Genomic DNA, 17785 nt, shown 5'->3' with positions numbered 1-17785 from the left:
GTAGAACGAAACATTTGTATAAACATTAACTACATACAATAATAATAAGCACTTATTTATATACAGTAAAAACTATAACGATGTGAATGTGTATATTTTAGAGGTATAGGTATTTAATTTAACATTAACAAATTACATAATGATGAACTTTTGGTAGACATATTTTTTTTTTACATAAATATACAACAGATTGTATTCATAGTAAATTTGACAACTACTAAATTTAATTTGTAAAATTACATCTTATCTTAACAACTTTATGCTTCAACACCAAATGACTTTCTAGCTGAAACTTTCTAGCGAATTTCTTTGGACACAATGAACATAAAAAACTGGGTTCCACACCACACTCAAATTTCACATGAGTGTACACTCCCCGCTTATATTTGTAACTTCGACCACATAAATTTGGACACAGGAAGCGGGAACTAATATCTGTAACATTAATTATTATGTTCGATACTAATACAATTTAGAAAAACTATATTTTATGCAATACATGCAACTACAAAATTAAAAAAATCAGTTACATGATAATAGTATAACAGTTACATAGTCATTGATAAATTTATCTTAATACAAATATTAAATGACAAACAATTATTATACAAAACACTATCACTAGGTATCTAGTATCTACCTACTTAATATTACCTAAAACTTATAAATATTACAAATAACACTACAATTTATGAATTAATATTTATAAAAGTGCAATTTTAATCACAAATCCAATAAATTTTAAGCTAGGCAGGTATGTTAAAAAAATAATAAAAGAATTTATTTGAAAAACTAATGGATAAACTTGCTAGAACAATAAATACATATAAAATACTTATATTTATCAGTTGAGTAATCAAAAATATGTATTTTCATCTATATCAACAGTTAAGAAAAACATAATGTATGCTCGCCATATGAAGATTAATTCTGTATTTACAATTGTAACATTTCATACATAAAAAAATAAATTAATCTATGCATCACATCGCATTGTTGACGCAATCCACAACTTCTCTATAATGTTTGCTACACTGATTGGGACAATGGTATTGGCCATTTTTTAAATGAGACTTCATATTTGCATTATGGATGAATACTTGTTCCCCTATTAAAAAGAACAAATGAAATTAGTTAAAATCATTAATTTGTTGATATTTATATATAAAAATAAATTTAATAAAAGACCATAAATTGAAAGAATTTTAAAGAAGTTAGTTATGTGTTTCTACACATAACTTTTTATATGTAATCTTGATCAATTTCAGACATAAAAATAACAGTAAAATAAAAAACTATAACATACAAAAAGTTTAAAACATTTTTTTATTTTTTGTCTAATGAAACCATTAAAAAAAGTAATAAGATAAGCACTAAAAAAGCAATAAATTTAATTCATATTTTTATATTTAGATACAGTTATAACATTATAAAATTTTAAATAATGAATTTAAAAAATAAAAAAACTATTAATAACTATAATAACTATACATGACAATTTTATAATACCTATTTCATACAATTATAAAAATACAAGTGCAACATACCTACATGCCTATATTGTTACACAATTAATAAAACAATATAATTAATTTAGTATATTTGATTATTAATTTGTATAAACATGAAATTTTAATTAAACACGTGAATATATAATATTCAAATATTTATTTAGTATTATACAAAGAATTTATTCCATTAAAACCCCATGTTTCACTGCTCTATGAAGTTGTAGATGGGCTTTTCGAGTGAAAACTCCTTGACAAATATTACAAAAAAATTGTAGACCACAGTAGTTTAAAATGTGTTTTCTAAGACTACCAACATTTTTGTACTTTTTTTGACATTTTTCACAATTATACTCTGAGGAGAAAAAATATAAAATAACATCAAAATACAAAATAATATAATTACTAACAATTAAAATTAAATTGCAACATAAATCACAATTAACAGACAAGTACAGTAAAATATATGAAAACCCATGCTTAAGTTCTTTATAAATAATTAGTTGTCACAAGTTTCAGTAAAATCAAAAAATATTAGAAGAATTATAATTCAAACTTTAATATGCTTTTACAGAAACCTTACAAACATTGAGTCATTTACAGTATAATCCTGCATGTCAATATGTATAAACATATAAATATACATTTTTTTTTAAATATTCCAAATGAAAATATCCAGATGTTTGGAATATTGACTGACAACTATTGCCATACTGATATCAGTCTTACTCACTTATGTCAAACTGAAACCAACAATCCTGTTAGAATTAAATTGATTATGTTTGGTTAAATTGGTTAGTGGACCAAATATTCTCTTTTGAAATAGAATATAATCAATCAGGTAAAATTAAACATTAGAAAGAAAAAATAATAGGTATAGCAGTATAAAAAAAAATCAGCCATGTAATTGTATTCATAGTAAATTAATGTATTTATTTCAGTATTAAAACATAACAAAACAAATAAATAAATAATTCTTAATTTAATTTATAAAAAATGTTTACTTGTGATTTTATTTACTAAAACAACTTTGGATTATTATTAAAACTTTGACAAATGATATTTTATAAAATATAATTATTTTTCTTTTAAATTAATTTTGTACATAATCTGAAAATAAAAATAATATTTTAATGGATTAAGAAATAGATTACAAAAAATAATAATATAACTGTTAAATTGATAAATTCTCATTTAAAATTAATTAATTGTTTGTGAATATTTAACATATGTGCCTTATATGATACTGGTTGTTTAAAGAATCGTTTGCAGAATTTACAATAGAATTTTGGTGAGACACCACATTCATACTTTAGGTGATTGTGAATGCCTGGTTTTGTCTTGTAAATACGACCACAGCTTTGATTATGACATTTGTATCCAAATTCTCCATTATACATTATTTTCATAGCTATGAATAAATAAAATGTAACATGTGGTAAGAACACACAAAAATAATATAAAATATATTATGTAATACTAGTAAAAAGCAATTCAAGTTTTTAGCTATAGTATGAAAAATTTAGGAACTAGTGTAGATTTAAATTGTTAGTATCCTAATACAGTTTATGAAAAAGTTAAAATATCCTAGCTACATATAATATCTCTTAATTATTGTGGAGAAAAGAGCAAAATTAATATTTTAATAAAAAATAAACAATGTGTTGTTAAAATGATTTTTCTCTTTATCCTATCTTTACCATATCCAAATAATTTTAGCCCAAGTTTTCATAATATATCTTTGACTAGATTACCTCCACTATAAAAAAAAAACAATCAAAAACACCAAATCCTAACCATTGTTCATAAGATTAAAAATATTTTTTATTTAAGTAATAAATTTATGTAAGTAAAAATGTCAATAGGTTCCTTCCAAAACATCTCATACAAGAGGCCTTTGAGTAATGAACTGTCATACAGTAATTTTTACTTTAATTTTAATAAATTAAAAAAATAATTCTGTTGATCCAAATATAAGTGAATAATAATATTGTTTTAATCCAAAATTACAAGTAATTGTATCTGTTTTAAATGTTAGAAAGTTATGACGCTTGGTATTTAACTTTAATTTTTAATAGTATCATATTATAATATATTATTACGTTATACTCTTTCTATGACATAAAATAAACATTATAACAATAATAACAAATAATTTACATAGAAAAAGGAAATTTAAAATTTTATGTTATGAACAGTTAAGAGCATCAATACCTAGAAACATAAAGTAATTGACCTTTTCAACCTATGTATTAATTATTACTTATTATTGTGCAAAATCATACAATATAAAAAAAAATATTACTTTATAATTTAGACTTCATATTATTATAGGGAAAATAATAATTAACTAAAAAGTTAAAAATAATAAAAATTGATTATTATTAAATAAAAAATCAAGATATTATAATTATTAATAAAATTAATACTTAAAGATATCTTTTATGCTTAATAATACCTAATTATTACTATTGAGTACATTGAATACATAGTAACAAATAAATTTTTATTTTATTTTTAGAAAAGGGTTGAGAGAACTAGAAATCCTTAAAAATTTCAAAAAAACATATTTATAAATAGTTTTAATTCAAGTCATAGTTGTGTGCATGTAGCATAATTATATTTATACAATATAATTTCAAACTATAGAAAAACAATGTAATAAATATTTTAGTACTGCTAAAAAAGAAAAACATAATTAATATATGTTTACTTTTATTATATAAATTGTAAATTCATTATTTTAAATACAAAAACCAGGAATCCATGATATATTGGTGATTATCAACTAAAATACTAAATTTAATATTAATGAATTTAATTAAACAGTGGGTAAATTATTATAACTATAGCAGAAAATTATCATTTTAAGTTTTAACTAATTGTATTTTATGTCCATGACTATAATTTTTAATCATAAAAAATGTTTTTCAGATTATAAATATATTAAGAAATAATAAAAAATCCTTAAGAATAATTAGTTTGTAAATTATTTTTGAGATAAGTACCTATTTACTTATAAAAATCATAATGATCAATACTACATTTTGATTAATAGATATATAAGTCTATGTACTATTTCTATTAAACTCTATGAAAAAAAAAATTCTAATTTAGACTCAATGAAGTGAAGGGAGAAGGCTGCCTTCATCACTGTTATGTTTGTAAGAAACGTACAAACTAATACAATTTATAAATTATAGAAATTAAATAATGATAATTAAACTATATAGCTCTATTAAAAATAAATTTACATTTAAAAAAATTTGAAAATTACTTATAAATTTATTGTTTAAAACCATATTAGAACCATTAACAACTAAGAAAATCATCAATAAAGATTAAAAAAAAAGTTAATAATTGTGAAACAAATAAGATAATGATAAGTTATTGTCATTATTAATTGTGTTATTAAATAAAGTCAAAATGTATTTTCATTATGTGATACCTATAACTATTTTGTTGTTTGAAAGATTCTTGACATTTGTTACAATAAAATCTAGACAGAACATCACAATCATAATTCTGATGCTGTATTAATCCTCTCTGGTATTTGTATTTATAGTTACATTGTAAACAACTATATAGTCTACCTAAAATATATACATTCATAAAATTAGATTTAATATATACTTTAGCTGATATCATACTATACTGTGTCGACTTATGTTCTACATTTAATACATAATTTTAAAACAATTGACAAAATTTAAATATATTCAACTCAGATTTTTACATGACATAATGATTTAGATTTTTTTTTTTTATTTATTTAACCAACACTACTAAGTAATGGATTATTAATAATACTATTATTATGTTGTGGGTAAAAGGGGCAGTTATAAGCAATTCTACAAGATAGTAAGAAAAAAAATGTATATACTTATCCTATACATGCATTTTACAAAATCATTAGACTTACAGTATAGCTTAAAAAAATATAGCAAGACATTAGTACGCCAAGTGCAAATCAATATAATTTATAAATTATAGAAAAAAAAAATATAATAAATAAATTGAAAATCAATTAAATACAAAAAATTTAATTTATATAACATTTTATTAATATTTAAAATACATAAACTAACAATCAATATTATATTGAAAACCACCTATTAAGGTTAAAATAATTTATAAAGTTTATGAAGCTATCAAAATATTTGTAAATTATTGTGATCTAATATTATTATTGATTAAAATTACAATGTATTTTCATCATGTGAAGCTTATAATTAGTAGATTGTTTGAAAAACTTTTGACATTTACTACAATAAAATTTAGGAGGAACACCACACATATTACTTTGATGCTGAATTAATTCTCTCTTGTATTTGTATTTATTTTCACATCGTAAACAACTATATTTTTTACCTATAAAATATACATTCATATTTTCATAAAATTAGACATATTAAACATTTCAGCTGGTCCCACATTACATAGTGTCAAGGTTATGTTTAGTATTAAGACATCAGTGAAAAAAGTTGGTAACAAGTTATTTAAAAGTTAACAAATAACTCATGACACAGTGAAGTGTGAAACCAACTTCAAAAAAAAAAAATTAAAATTGTTATTATTTATTTTATAAACACAACTAAGAAAATTATCATTATCATTATTATTTAGATGAAGGAAGGGTGCAATAAGAAATTCATAAAATAGTAAAATTATGAAGCAAAAAAAAAAAAAAATCATACTTTGCACATGCACTACATTAAATTGTTATTTTCTATTATGGATAAAACTCTGCAAGAAGTTGAACAAAAAATACAGTAAATCATATTTGTAAGCTAAGTATTGAAATATTGTATTCATATCTTTGACAACTGATAATCCCCTTTAGTGTTTGTATTTATGGCCACATTTGTAAACAGTTGTATATGGTACTCATATTAAATAAAATATACATACATACAACTAGACATATTATGCACTTTCCATAAGTATTATTTGATTAACATAATTAAGAAATGTATTATTTATTGATACATTTTAAAAACCTTTTAAGCTACAAAATTATAAAGTCACAGGATCATAAAAGCAGAAGATAATTTTTATTTAAAATGCATAGTAGGATATTCAGATATACTTGAAATGTCTAATGAGTAAGTAGATAATTAATTAATTTTTTTTTAATTTAAAGAGACTTATTACTTTTATTTTTTAGCATTAGAGCTTTACAGTTTTTATAATTACACCACAATACATACTTCTAAAAAAAATTAATATGTATTTATATACTGCATCAAATATGTTTTTGTTAAAATTCACGTTTCAATATTTATCAGAAACTGGTCCTATTTCTGATGTATTTTACCAGTTTTAAAAAATACAGGTTTAGAATAAAATACTTTATTCAAATTTTTTTCTAAATGTTTAATATTTTTATTTAAATTTTATTTACAAATAAAATTATGCAAATAAAAAGTATATATACACAATTTTACTCTTACTTTAAGATATCCCAACTTAGTTAACATTTTTTTGACTTGGTAAATGTTTCATAAAAATAAATTTATACACTGAATAAATATTTTTATTATTGTAATTAGGTGTATTAAATGGGGATTTTGAAAAATAAGATTTAGAAAAAAATTAGTTATTTTTAAATTAATTTACTGAGTACTCAATAGTGTTTACTAAAACACAAATAAATAAACTTATAATAACTAAAAAGTAACAATCATAAGTATTTATTCATTTCATATAATTAAATTTATATCCAAAATTTAAAACATTTGATTATTTTTAAATAATAAAAAAAGATAGATTACATTTATTATTTCACTTGAAATTCATGTTTTAATCAATTAGATGTGTCTTAGGATATAACTAGATATTGCACTAGAATAACATATATTTTATAATATTATTATTAAAATAATATAATTAAATAGTTAAAAGTATTTAAAATAGCATAAAATGATTTGTTTACTCTATTTCTAGTTAAAAATAACTCTCTGCAGCTAACTTGTAAGTATTGGTTGACTGCCGTTTAAAAAAACTAGCTGGATTGAAGTTTCTTCTTAACATTAATAGAGTTTAGTCAGAATATAAAAGTAAATAAAAATATATTTTAACTATAGAAATAGTAAAAATTAAATAAGTATTTTAGTCATACAAGGTACATACATAGTTAAGGAACAATATAACTATAATTTGTCTTCTGTAATTATTCAGATTAATAATTTTTTTATTTATTCCAACCAATATATTTTAGTCCTAAATGTTTCTTGAAGTTTGAAGAATAGTAAATGCTTTTTCCACAAAATGTGCAAACAAACTGAGGCTCTTCGTTACATTCATATTTAATATGAGTTAACATAGTAGTTTTGTGACGATAAGTTCGATCACACTGTGGACAAAAAATATTATCACCAGAACCATTTCTAGAGTTAACACAATAATAATAATTAACTGTAAAAAAAAAGAAAGGAAATTAAAATAGTTAAAGATATTTTATTTTACACATATGTTTTATGGTTTTTTTTTCCATAAGTCATCATCAAAAATATCAATCTAAATTTAGTTTTTAATATGTTTATAATTTATCTCAGTTTAAAAAGCTATTCCATCAGAATTTTAACCATCAGAAAAATATTAAAATTAACTGATTATTAAGAGGACGAAAACAGAAATAATGGATTTTGGGAGATTATACCTCTCCACAGTTATACAAAAACATTCTTAGGTATCTTATACCAGATAGTAGTATGTAATTCATATTGATTGATTTTCATCCACACTCTCTCTACCTTACACTGCAATAAAGAAGAAAAACCTCTTTTATTAATATGTCTGGATAACAATTATCTTTAGTTTAAGAATAATAAGAAAACAGTTCATAGCTTGATAACAACTTCATAGTTACTAAACAACTTTAATATTAAAACTCATTTAACTAGGAAATTTATACCACTTGAAACTTTTACACAATACTTGTCAGTACCAAATATAAAGGCGTTAAAAAAAATAAATAAATATAAATGTTTAAAAAAAAAAATAATAAAACTGAAAATTCAGTAACTCTCTAACATATAACATAAATATATGTAAGTATATACGAGTAGGTATACTAATACTATATTATAATTTACACTTAATTAATACCTAAAAATAAATCAAAACAATTTCTATTTAAACAAATAATTTAAGATTATAGGAAGTTAAAAATTCTAACACATAACTTAGTTCAAATTTTTCTTCAATTAGTTTAAACTTTTAATTGTTAGTAATACAAATAATTTTGAAAAAAAATATTAACGACAAAACAATTACTAAGTAGTTACTATAAATATATATGCATGTATGTATAGACTTTGTAATTTTGAATTCTATGAATCATTTCTGTTTATTCATGATTCCGAACAAAGGATATGATTAGATCTAATTTTAAAATTAATTTATATTTATAATATTATTATTTTTTTATTATTCAGTAAATTAAAAATTATGTTCAAAAAATATAGTACATATTTATACACTTACATATTTTTGTATTTTAATTACAAATAAATCAATACTGACTTACCATAGAATGGTTCAATAATTTAAAATTAATTCAAATATTTTGAAATATTCATTATGTAGATTTTTAAAAGGCCATATTTATTTATTTAAAGATTTTATAGGAAAAACTTAGGATTTCAAAAAGAATTTTGTAATACATTTTAAAAGATTTTGAACGGGTAATTAAAATTCTACCAACATAATTAGAAAATTTAAAATACCTAAATCTACATAACACATTAGTTCTAGAAAATGATACCTATACTAAATATTTGGTAACAATATCAATTTTCTAGGATTGTTTTTAAATACAGAAAATTTAATTTATTTTTACAAAAAATGGTTTAAAGTTTATACTTAATACCAATATTTATTAATTATTCAACTCTAATTTGACATTTACACTATACATTTATAATCATCAACATTTTTATAAACAAAAATAAAAATGTTGTTTTAAAACAATTTTTTTAAGTTTAAGAGATCAATCAACATTTTGGGGTATTTTCTAAGGGCACAAACTAAAATTGTATAAATTAGTATCTATAATGTATTAGATACTATTTAAATATAAACAGAACCATTTTTTTTTCAAATAATGATCATACATACAAATTATTTTTATTTAAATTAAACAGTAAGAATAGTGTAGTTGTTGAGTATATTACAAAATATATATAAAATAATAATTATAAAAAGTTAAAATAAATAAGTCAGTCACAAGATAAATCTCAAATTATGATAACTACACATTTCAGTATAATAGAAAAATTGAAATAAAATTAATAAATATAACACCAAGATTAAAGCTAATAATAACTTAATATAAATATTTTATTAAAAAACACTCAAATATTGATTATTAATTATTAGTATCAATCTAATATTGTTTTATTATTAAAATAATACATAAATGTACCTATGTGATAAGTATGTTCAACTATCATATAGACATAGCTGATGTTGATGAATGTTTACCATAAATATGAGATTTCAGTGTAAAATTATATCTACATTTTTTTGGACACCAAGGACATTGATAAGATGGTTCAATGCCACATTCATTTTTCAAATGTCTATGCAAATTTCTTAAATGCATATATGACTTTTCACATTTTGGACATGGAAACTGGCCACTCACTTTGAATAAGGAGTCAATCATAGATCCTATTGAATAAATACTAAGTTAATAACAACAGAAAATCAAAGTATTTATTTTGTTATTATCATAGTATATAAGAATTATGTATTATTCAAAATCATCATTAAAATATTTATAAAATATTAATTACTAACATTTCTTGAACAAATAAAAATTCTTGGTGATTTTTCATTAATAAGTCGAAATTTAAAAAAAAATTATTTATCCACTTAAAGTTTTTTACTACTGATTATAAAAACAAACTTTAATAAATAGGTAAAATATTTATTTGTTCAAAATAAATTTTAAGCAAAATATAATTTTCTTTATTAGATACATAATTAATAAAAAAAAAAAAATGCTGTTTGTAAAAAATAATCATAGTATATTAACTTAAATGGTATTAACTACATAAGCAAATTAGAAAGCTAAAAGCAATAGTGTTAAATGAAAACATATTTAATAAAGAATCAAGATAAATTTGAAATATTTTAGAAAAGGAATAATTTTAGTTGATATTTTTTGTTTTTTTTTTCTTATATATTATGTTCAGATTTACATTTGAGTATTTTTGAATATAACAACATTTTATTCAATCTATTAGGTAGACAATAAAGTAGGTATCATACTCACATAAATAAATATTTAAAGCTAAGTTAAACATTATTTAACTATTAATTATAGTTTTCAATTTACAAAAAAGTTATGTACATTGGCATTTAAATAATTTCCCATAAAATATAGGAAATTTAATTAGTTTCTATATTTGAATTTATTCATAATTTTAACATAAAATTAAGAAAGCCGAATTTTCTTATTAGAAATGTAGAATTAAATAATTGTTGGACAAAATAAATTTTAAATAAAATTTTTATAAATATCATGTGGAGTATTTTATTAATTATTCATTCAATTAATATTTATATAAATAACTCTTAAATAATAAATACAAACAAGTTAGTCATGAATTTCTGAACAACAAAAAATTAATGGAGTTAATTTATGATTCAGAAATTTAGTAACTCATAAATACTAAGTATAAACAAAAAATTCAAAAATGAACTTTTTATGTCATTATTTTGTTTATTTTTTTAAGTTAAATACTCAATATTAAACAAAATTTCAATGCATTTCTCTTAAGATTAGGGGACCATACTAAATTTAAATTGCTCTTTACATTTCTCCAAATGACACCACATAGCATGCTGTGGCAATCATTGAAAATCGACACTTATCTATTAATTATTATGTTCATCACATTTTTTTTTTTTTTTTTAACAAATACAATTACCTACTAATTGATAATCAATAGTTACCTACACATGTTTTGAAAATTTTTAACTTTTATATGGCTCTAGGTTAAAGAGTTTGGAGATCCCCTTGCTCAATGCAAGCAAACCAGTTCTATTTCAAGAACATATACAGGTTAGTAGACATTTTTTCAAGATGAGTGCAAAATAATTTAAGTTGAAGTAACAGTAAATTAAAGTTATACACAATAAATAATAATTAAAGTTGTATGTATTCTTCTGTCTGTTATTAATAATTTTAATAATATTGGTAAATAAATTAAAAATTTAAAATAGCTACAATTTTTTTAGGGTATACAGCTTCATACATTGCATGCGATGTGCAATCTTATGGGAACATAAATATGAGAGAAAAAGTGATATTGATTCTAATGGCTTAGATAATAATTTTAAAAATGGATTAGTAACACACCTGATCGCGGTGGTTATAAAACAGAAAATAGTATATTGAACATTTTGCAATTTATTTTTTCTGTCTTTTAAGTGACCAAGAATATATAAATTCTAATGGTAATATAAGTTAGATAAAATATTGACTAAATAAATTATAATAGCCAGTTAAATGAATTATTCTGTATAAACATCAATAATCAGTCAGAACTACAAAAATTACTAAAATTTATTACCCTGTAATATTAAAGTTACAAGATGCATTAGAATAGAATGTCTTTTCTTATGTCCACATAAGATTGAAATAATGACTAATAAGTAAATTTTTTACCTGGGTACTTCAAATTATTTGCAGGTTCTCTTCACTTTTTTAAACCATTTTAATATATTACATATGAATCATAATATTTGTTACTTACCCAAAACACGTGTTGTTGCAATAACATACTTTGACTATTTAATCATATATTACTCATCTTAATGTAAATAAAATAGCAACAATTTATTAGGTAAATAGAAATATATAATAAATAATAAATCAATTAATCATATAATAATCTTTGTACACATATAATTCTTCTGTCTATTTGTTACAGTGGTGGATCTAGCCCAACATAATAAGGAAGAATGAAGGTAGTTTATAGGTGCAAATAAGAGGGTTAAGGCCAACAACTTATGCCAGGGTACAATTTTTTTTAAGAATGGGAGGAGGAGGCAATCACCTCAATCATCACCCTAGAGCTATTGTAATTGAGTATCTTCTAAATGACTTGATTGTTTTTAATAAAAGTTATATCAATACATTTCTTAAGATTCAAAGTTATTACATCTTTTTTTTTAATTCCTATAATTTTCTATAAGATAGTTCACACTTAAATTTAGTTTTCACTCACAAAAATATTTTTTTGTGTATTTAAACGGTTTCCATTTATTAATATATTTAATTAGTAAAACTATGACATGGCAACACAAAAACAAAAAAAAACAAAAAAAATTACTAATAATTTACAATTATGATTTGAATTCTTAATTCAGGGCATACTTATTTTTGATGTAAACAAATAAAAATTAATACCAATCTTAATAATATTGAATTTATATTTGCTTTTAAGAATTCATTCAATCTGTCCCAAGTTTTTTTAAGTGTTTACTTAAAAAGATATCTCCAGAATTAGAATTATTAAGAAGAACAAAATCATAAAATTATTTATTGTAACTGCAGTATTTTCATTATATATTTTATCTGAATCACAAAAGGGAAACAATAAAGATAGATTAATTTTAATCCAGGTAATACAGCTAAAATTATATATATATAATATACAAAAACTTTAAAAGTATAAATAAAAATTATCAACATTTAATATTTTATCAATATATTCAATGAATAAAATTATTTCTTATACAAAGTAAAATTATTTTAACATTTAAATACCAGGCACTAGGTATTTTTAAATAAATAATAATAACTTTATTAACTTAAAGATGAGTACTCAAAATCATTAGATAATAATATCATATAGTATTGAAATTAAATAGTTATAACACTTGCAGTGTCATCATATCTCATTAAGAATTCCAAATTTAATCTTGTTATAGGTAACTTTATTAAAAAAATTGTTTTGAACAAAAAAATTATATCAATCTATAGTTTATATTCACCAATTTAAGTGTGGAATATCACATCTGACATATCCACCTCGACTTTGCTGGCCTAACCTAATCTAACCTAACCTTCTGTTCTGACCAAAAAATTTGTTATCACTTACTGATATATCTTCGGGTCTAGTTCACCAATGACACGACAAATTTCTTCTTTAAATTCTTCAATTGTTCATAATTTGTTTTTGTAGACATGAGCTTTGACGTAATTGAAGAACTTAAAGAACAAATGTGTCGTGTCATTAGTGAACTAGACCCAGAGCTGTGTTAGCAAAAGTTAGCAAATTTCTTGATCTGAACAGAAGCTTGTCAGAGAATTTAAAGTGGACATATGTAAGGTGTGATATTCCACACTTAAATTGGAGAATATAAACTACAAATTAATATAATTTTTTTTAATAAAGTTATAACAAAATATAATTCGGCGTTCTTAATATAACACCTTAAATTAAAACAATGGAATTAAAAAGGTTTGTAAGCAAGGAAAACATACATCACCTTTTATGCCCATAAAATTATTTAAAAACAGTTTACACCTTAGTGATAATAATACATAGAATGATTTATAATTTATATAATTCAATATTTTGACAACTGAGTAATGTTTGATAAATTCTTGAGCAGGTCATTCAAGAAAATATTTATCTTACTGGGTCTTTATTATAAAGGTTATATTTTAAATATATTTTAGTAATTTAATATTATAGAATACTAGATAAATACTTTTTTTTTATTGTAAATAAAAAATTACAGGAATTTAGTTATTATTTTCAATGATATTACTTTATTTAAAAATGTTTTTATTTATTAGTTATTTCCAATAAAAATAACAGTTATATTTTCAAATAGTGAACACCGTACCTAAAAGAAAAACCTAATATTTGATAATATTAGAATGAGTTTTCTATTTATAAATAAATTTCATATAGTATTATGAACATTTATATTTTTTGACATTTCAGAAATGTATGTCAGTAAAGAATTTCATTTCTTTTTATAAAATTCAGTTATCAAGCATTCAACTTAATTAAGCAAATAAGTAGGAGGCCAAGATGGGACTGATTTTTTTTAAATACCTTTAAAAATATCATCATTAATAAACAAGTACTTATATTTAATTTAAATATAACATCAATAAAATATATACAAATATTTTTAATATACAAAGTTTATTTATACTAAATTAAATTGATAAGGAATTTTTCTTTTCAGCAAGAATTTTTTTTTTTTTTTACTTATTTATTTATTAAAATATATTCAATCTAGGTACAAAATAATTTTCAATTGGTAATATTTGTTTTTTTTTTCAAATATTTAAAAAAAAATTGATTTTGATTACATCACTAAAAAACTTATAATTAAACATACCTTAACTATTGCTCGATGTGGGATGAAACTTGACAGTTATTATAAAATCCAATCATGCCATAGCAGTTTCCCACTGAAAACAATAAATTTTATTAGTTATAAAACAATAGTTGAAATATATTTTTATATAAATGAATTAATTAAATTTAATTTTTTAAATTGAAATTAGACACAATATAAGTTCATGTGATAATGTGATATGAAATAGCTTATGAACAGTTTATATTGAGTCAAATATGTAAAATATTAGAATTAAACTTTATTATTTGTATTTTAGTATCTCTATATTTACCAGCAATAGAGTAATCCAATAAATGTATATATTCCATTCTATATCCAAAAATATCAAGGTATATTCTGTCCGTTTCACTGTTATCACTGTTTTTATAGACAATAAAAAAGAAACAATAATAATGTTAGAAGGCTATTAACAATTTTTTAAATATTTAATGTTATTAATATAATTTATATGATTATGAAAAAACTGATTGAAAACATAAAAATTTTAAGATACTATATTTGTGTTAATTAATCTATCAACATTTTTATCAAGTAAACAAAATTTATAATTTATAATTCATTTTAAACAAAAAGATTCAATGCCCTGTAACTTTAAAAGTAAATGTAATTTTATAACTTAATGTGTACAATGTCAAACACTAAAGGGAATTAAAAAAAAAAAAAATAGAAAATAATGCATTTGATATAACACAATGAATGTAAGCATTGTTTACACATTTAACTGAATAATAAGCTAAGAAAAGCGGTGAATTAAATATAAAAGAAACGATTACGAACTAAAATTGAATAACTTTGAAACAAGTTAAACGTAATTGACCGAAAATCTGGATTAAATAATGGAAATTGTAACTGACTATCGTCTATTCGACTATCGGCTCATTCGGCTCTGACAACACGCGGGTAAAACATTGATAATGTTATAACTGATAATATATTATCAAAAAATAATAACATACTAGGGCCACACATACTATACATAATGGTTGTAAATTATACCACTGATGTATTTTTACTACCAATTTTCTTAATTACCTATTAACAATAATTAGAACACCTAATTATATATTTAATAAATAATAAAAAATATAAATAAGTTCATAGGTGTCTTCCAAGACAGCTATATGACACCATAAACCATTCCTATTCAATGTTTTCATTAGTGAATAGTGAACAACCTCGAGACAACACACATAATATAGTTATATTTTCTGATGACAGCTATTTTAATTACAGATAGATATTGGTTCTGTTCAAACAACTCAAAAGCTTCAAATCACCTTGAAATGCAGCTAACTTTTAGAAAAACTAGAAAATCTATCCGAATGATCACTACGCTCTATCGAATGTGTTTTAACCGTAAACAGAAAAAAAGTCTCTGGTAAAAACGTCCCTGGAAAAAATGTCCACAGAAAAAAGTACCCGCTGATAAAATCAAATAAAAAACATAAATTAAACTAATTATTCAAGTAATTTGTAATTATTACTTTCATACAAATTTTTTTCATTAAGGCCCTATAGTTCATAAAAAAAATTTACGATTTATTTATATTTTATATAAATAATACTTTTAATTTATTTAATAGGTACCTACCTATGGGTAAACGCGAAAAAACCATTATTTATATATATAAAAATACCTATGAACAACTAAAAAAAATTATTCTTGCTACGCTCGATGTTACATAAGTCATTTCCATTTCATATAAATATTATAGCTACGTAAAAATCTTCTTTTTATTCTAACTTGTAATCATCCATTTGGAACAATGATCTTTTTTTTTAATAATATTGGAAGATGGAATGTTTATATTTTATTAACTAATAAATAGTTATTAACTCCTATATTTGTAGTTCTTCGTGGTACAATTGGTACCTATATATTAAGCTATGATTTGACTTTAAAATAACTTTATATAGCTGGAAACGCAATCCTTGATTTTATCTTTCTCTTGCTTGACCAAATTTCTAAATTTTGCGTCATTTAGTTTTCTTTTTTGTTCCGTAACACTCGAGATAGTTGACTGAATTTGAAATTTGTATTTTTTCTAATTTATAATACATAACGATACAGTTTAGATTAACATATAAATAATACCTATAACATGTAAAATGTAATTAGTGAATTGAGAATTAATAAATTTGTTTTTACGGGGACTTTTTCCGGCAATCCTTTTAACCTACATTTACAGCTCCTAGATCTCTATCTTCAACCAAATATATATCTAGTACTTATTCTCGACAAACGCCACACCTGGAATCTTCACCTAAAGAATTAGCGCCAAATAATTAGTTAACGACTTCACTTATTCAGACCCCTACTCCATTCAAAATTTTTCATAAAAATAAAACGTATGTATACGATTACACAGCGTTTTTACGACCAGTCTGGTGTACTAATTAGAACTTGTATTTCTACTGAGCTGATAAATACTAAAACCATACATACAGGTATTTCAATCGATATATCTAAAAGAAATAACTTGTTGGTACATTACGATTTATAAATAACTCAATCAATCAGTGGTATATTTAGGATATTTTTTGTTGGGAGGGATTTACATAAATTTACTATATATATACTTTTTTTATTTCCGGGTTTAAATTGTGAACTGGGTGAATATTGCTTCTGTATTACTTCTACTTTGATATACAATATATATATATATAATGTACACAATTTAGGGCCCGAATTTATATGCATTTGCATGTTTTTTCTGAATAGTCCAAAAATAGCTAGGTAAGCTACAAGTTTGATTTTTAATCAATAGATCCTAAATATAAAGTTTTATTTAGCATATTTTTGCATATTTTGTCATTTTTTGACATGTACTGCATATTTCTGTATTTTACGATTTATTTATTGTATATATACGGTT

The 17785-nt window shown here is 21.8% G+C and overlaps 1 protein-coding gene across 8 annotated transcripts; it reads right to left on the bottom strand.

Moving 5' to 3' along the window:
- Positions 1-1024: 1024 nt before the first annotated feature.
- Positions 1025-15832, bottom strand: LOC112596279 (longitudinals lacking protein, isoforms A/B/D/L-like). 8 transcript variants are annotated; one of them, XR_003114756.1, is made up of 4 exons: positions 15687-15832; positions 15181-15266; positions 14889-14961; positions 5723-5879 (listed from the first exon to the last, which is right to left on the bottom strand). XR_003114756.1 is itself a non-coding variant. In XM_025341867.1 (2 exons), the coding sequence occupies exons 1-2, from the start codon at positions 5896-5898 to the stop codon at positions 2699-2701; spliced, it is 408 nt and encodes a 135-aa protein (XP_025197652.1). In that variant the 5' UTR covers positions 5899-6099; the 3' UTR covers positions 2687-2698. The 8 variants fall into 8 exon arrangements, 3 of the variants coding, with proteins under 3 accessions (XP_025197652.1, XP_025197653.1, XP_025197654.1); XR_003114757.1 differs by lacking the exons at positions 5723-5879; positions 15687-15832 and adding an exon at positions 1025-1108 and having other exon boundaries at positions 15181-15343; XR_003114755.1 differs by lacking the exons at positions 5723-5879; positions 15687-15832 and adding an exon at positions 2838-2919 and having other exon boundaries at positions 15181-15343.
- Between the last annotated feature and the right edge of the window lie 1953 nt (positions 15833-17785).

Source organism: Melanaphis sacchari, unplaced genomic scaffold, assembly GCF_002803265.2.
Source record: "Melanaphis sacchari strain LSU unplaced genomic scaffold, SCAv2.0 Contig31_pilon_pilon, whole genome shotgun sequence".
Classification (NCBI taxonomy): Eukaryota; Metazoa; Arthropoda; class Insecta; order Hemiptera; family Aphididae; genus Melanaphis; species Melanaphis sacchari.
Note: the sequence above shows the minus strand (reverse complement) of the source record. Positions and strands in the feature narration are given on the sequence as shown.

Excerpts from the sequence above, each read along its gene's own strand:
- LOC112596279 (XM_025341867.1), bottom strand. The coding sequence starts at position 5,898 with ATGAATGTATATTTTATAGGTAAAAAATATAGTTGTTTACGATGTGAA. Across the intron at positions 2,920-5,711 it reads TCACATGATGAAAATACATT|CTATGAAAATAATGTATAAT; the intron begins GTAATTTTAATC and ends ATTTATTCATAG.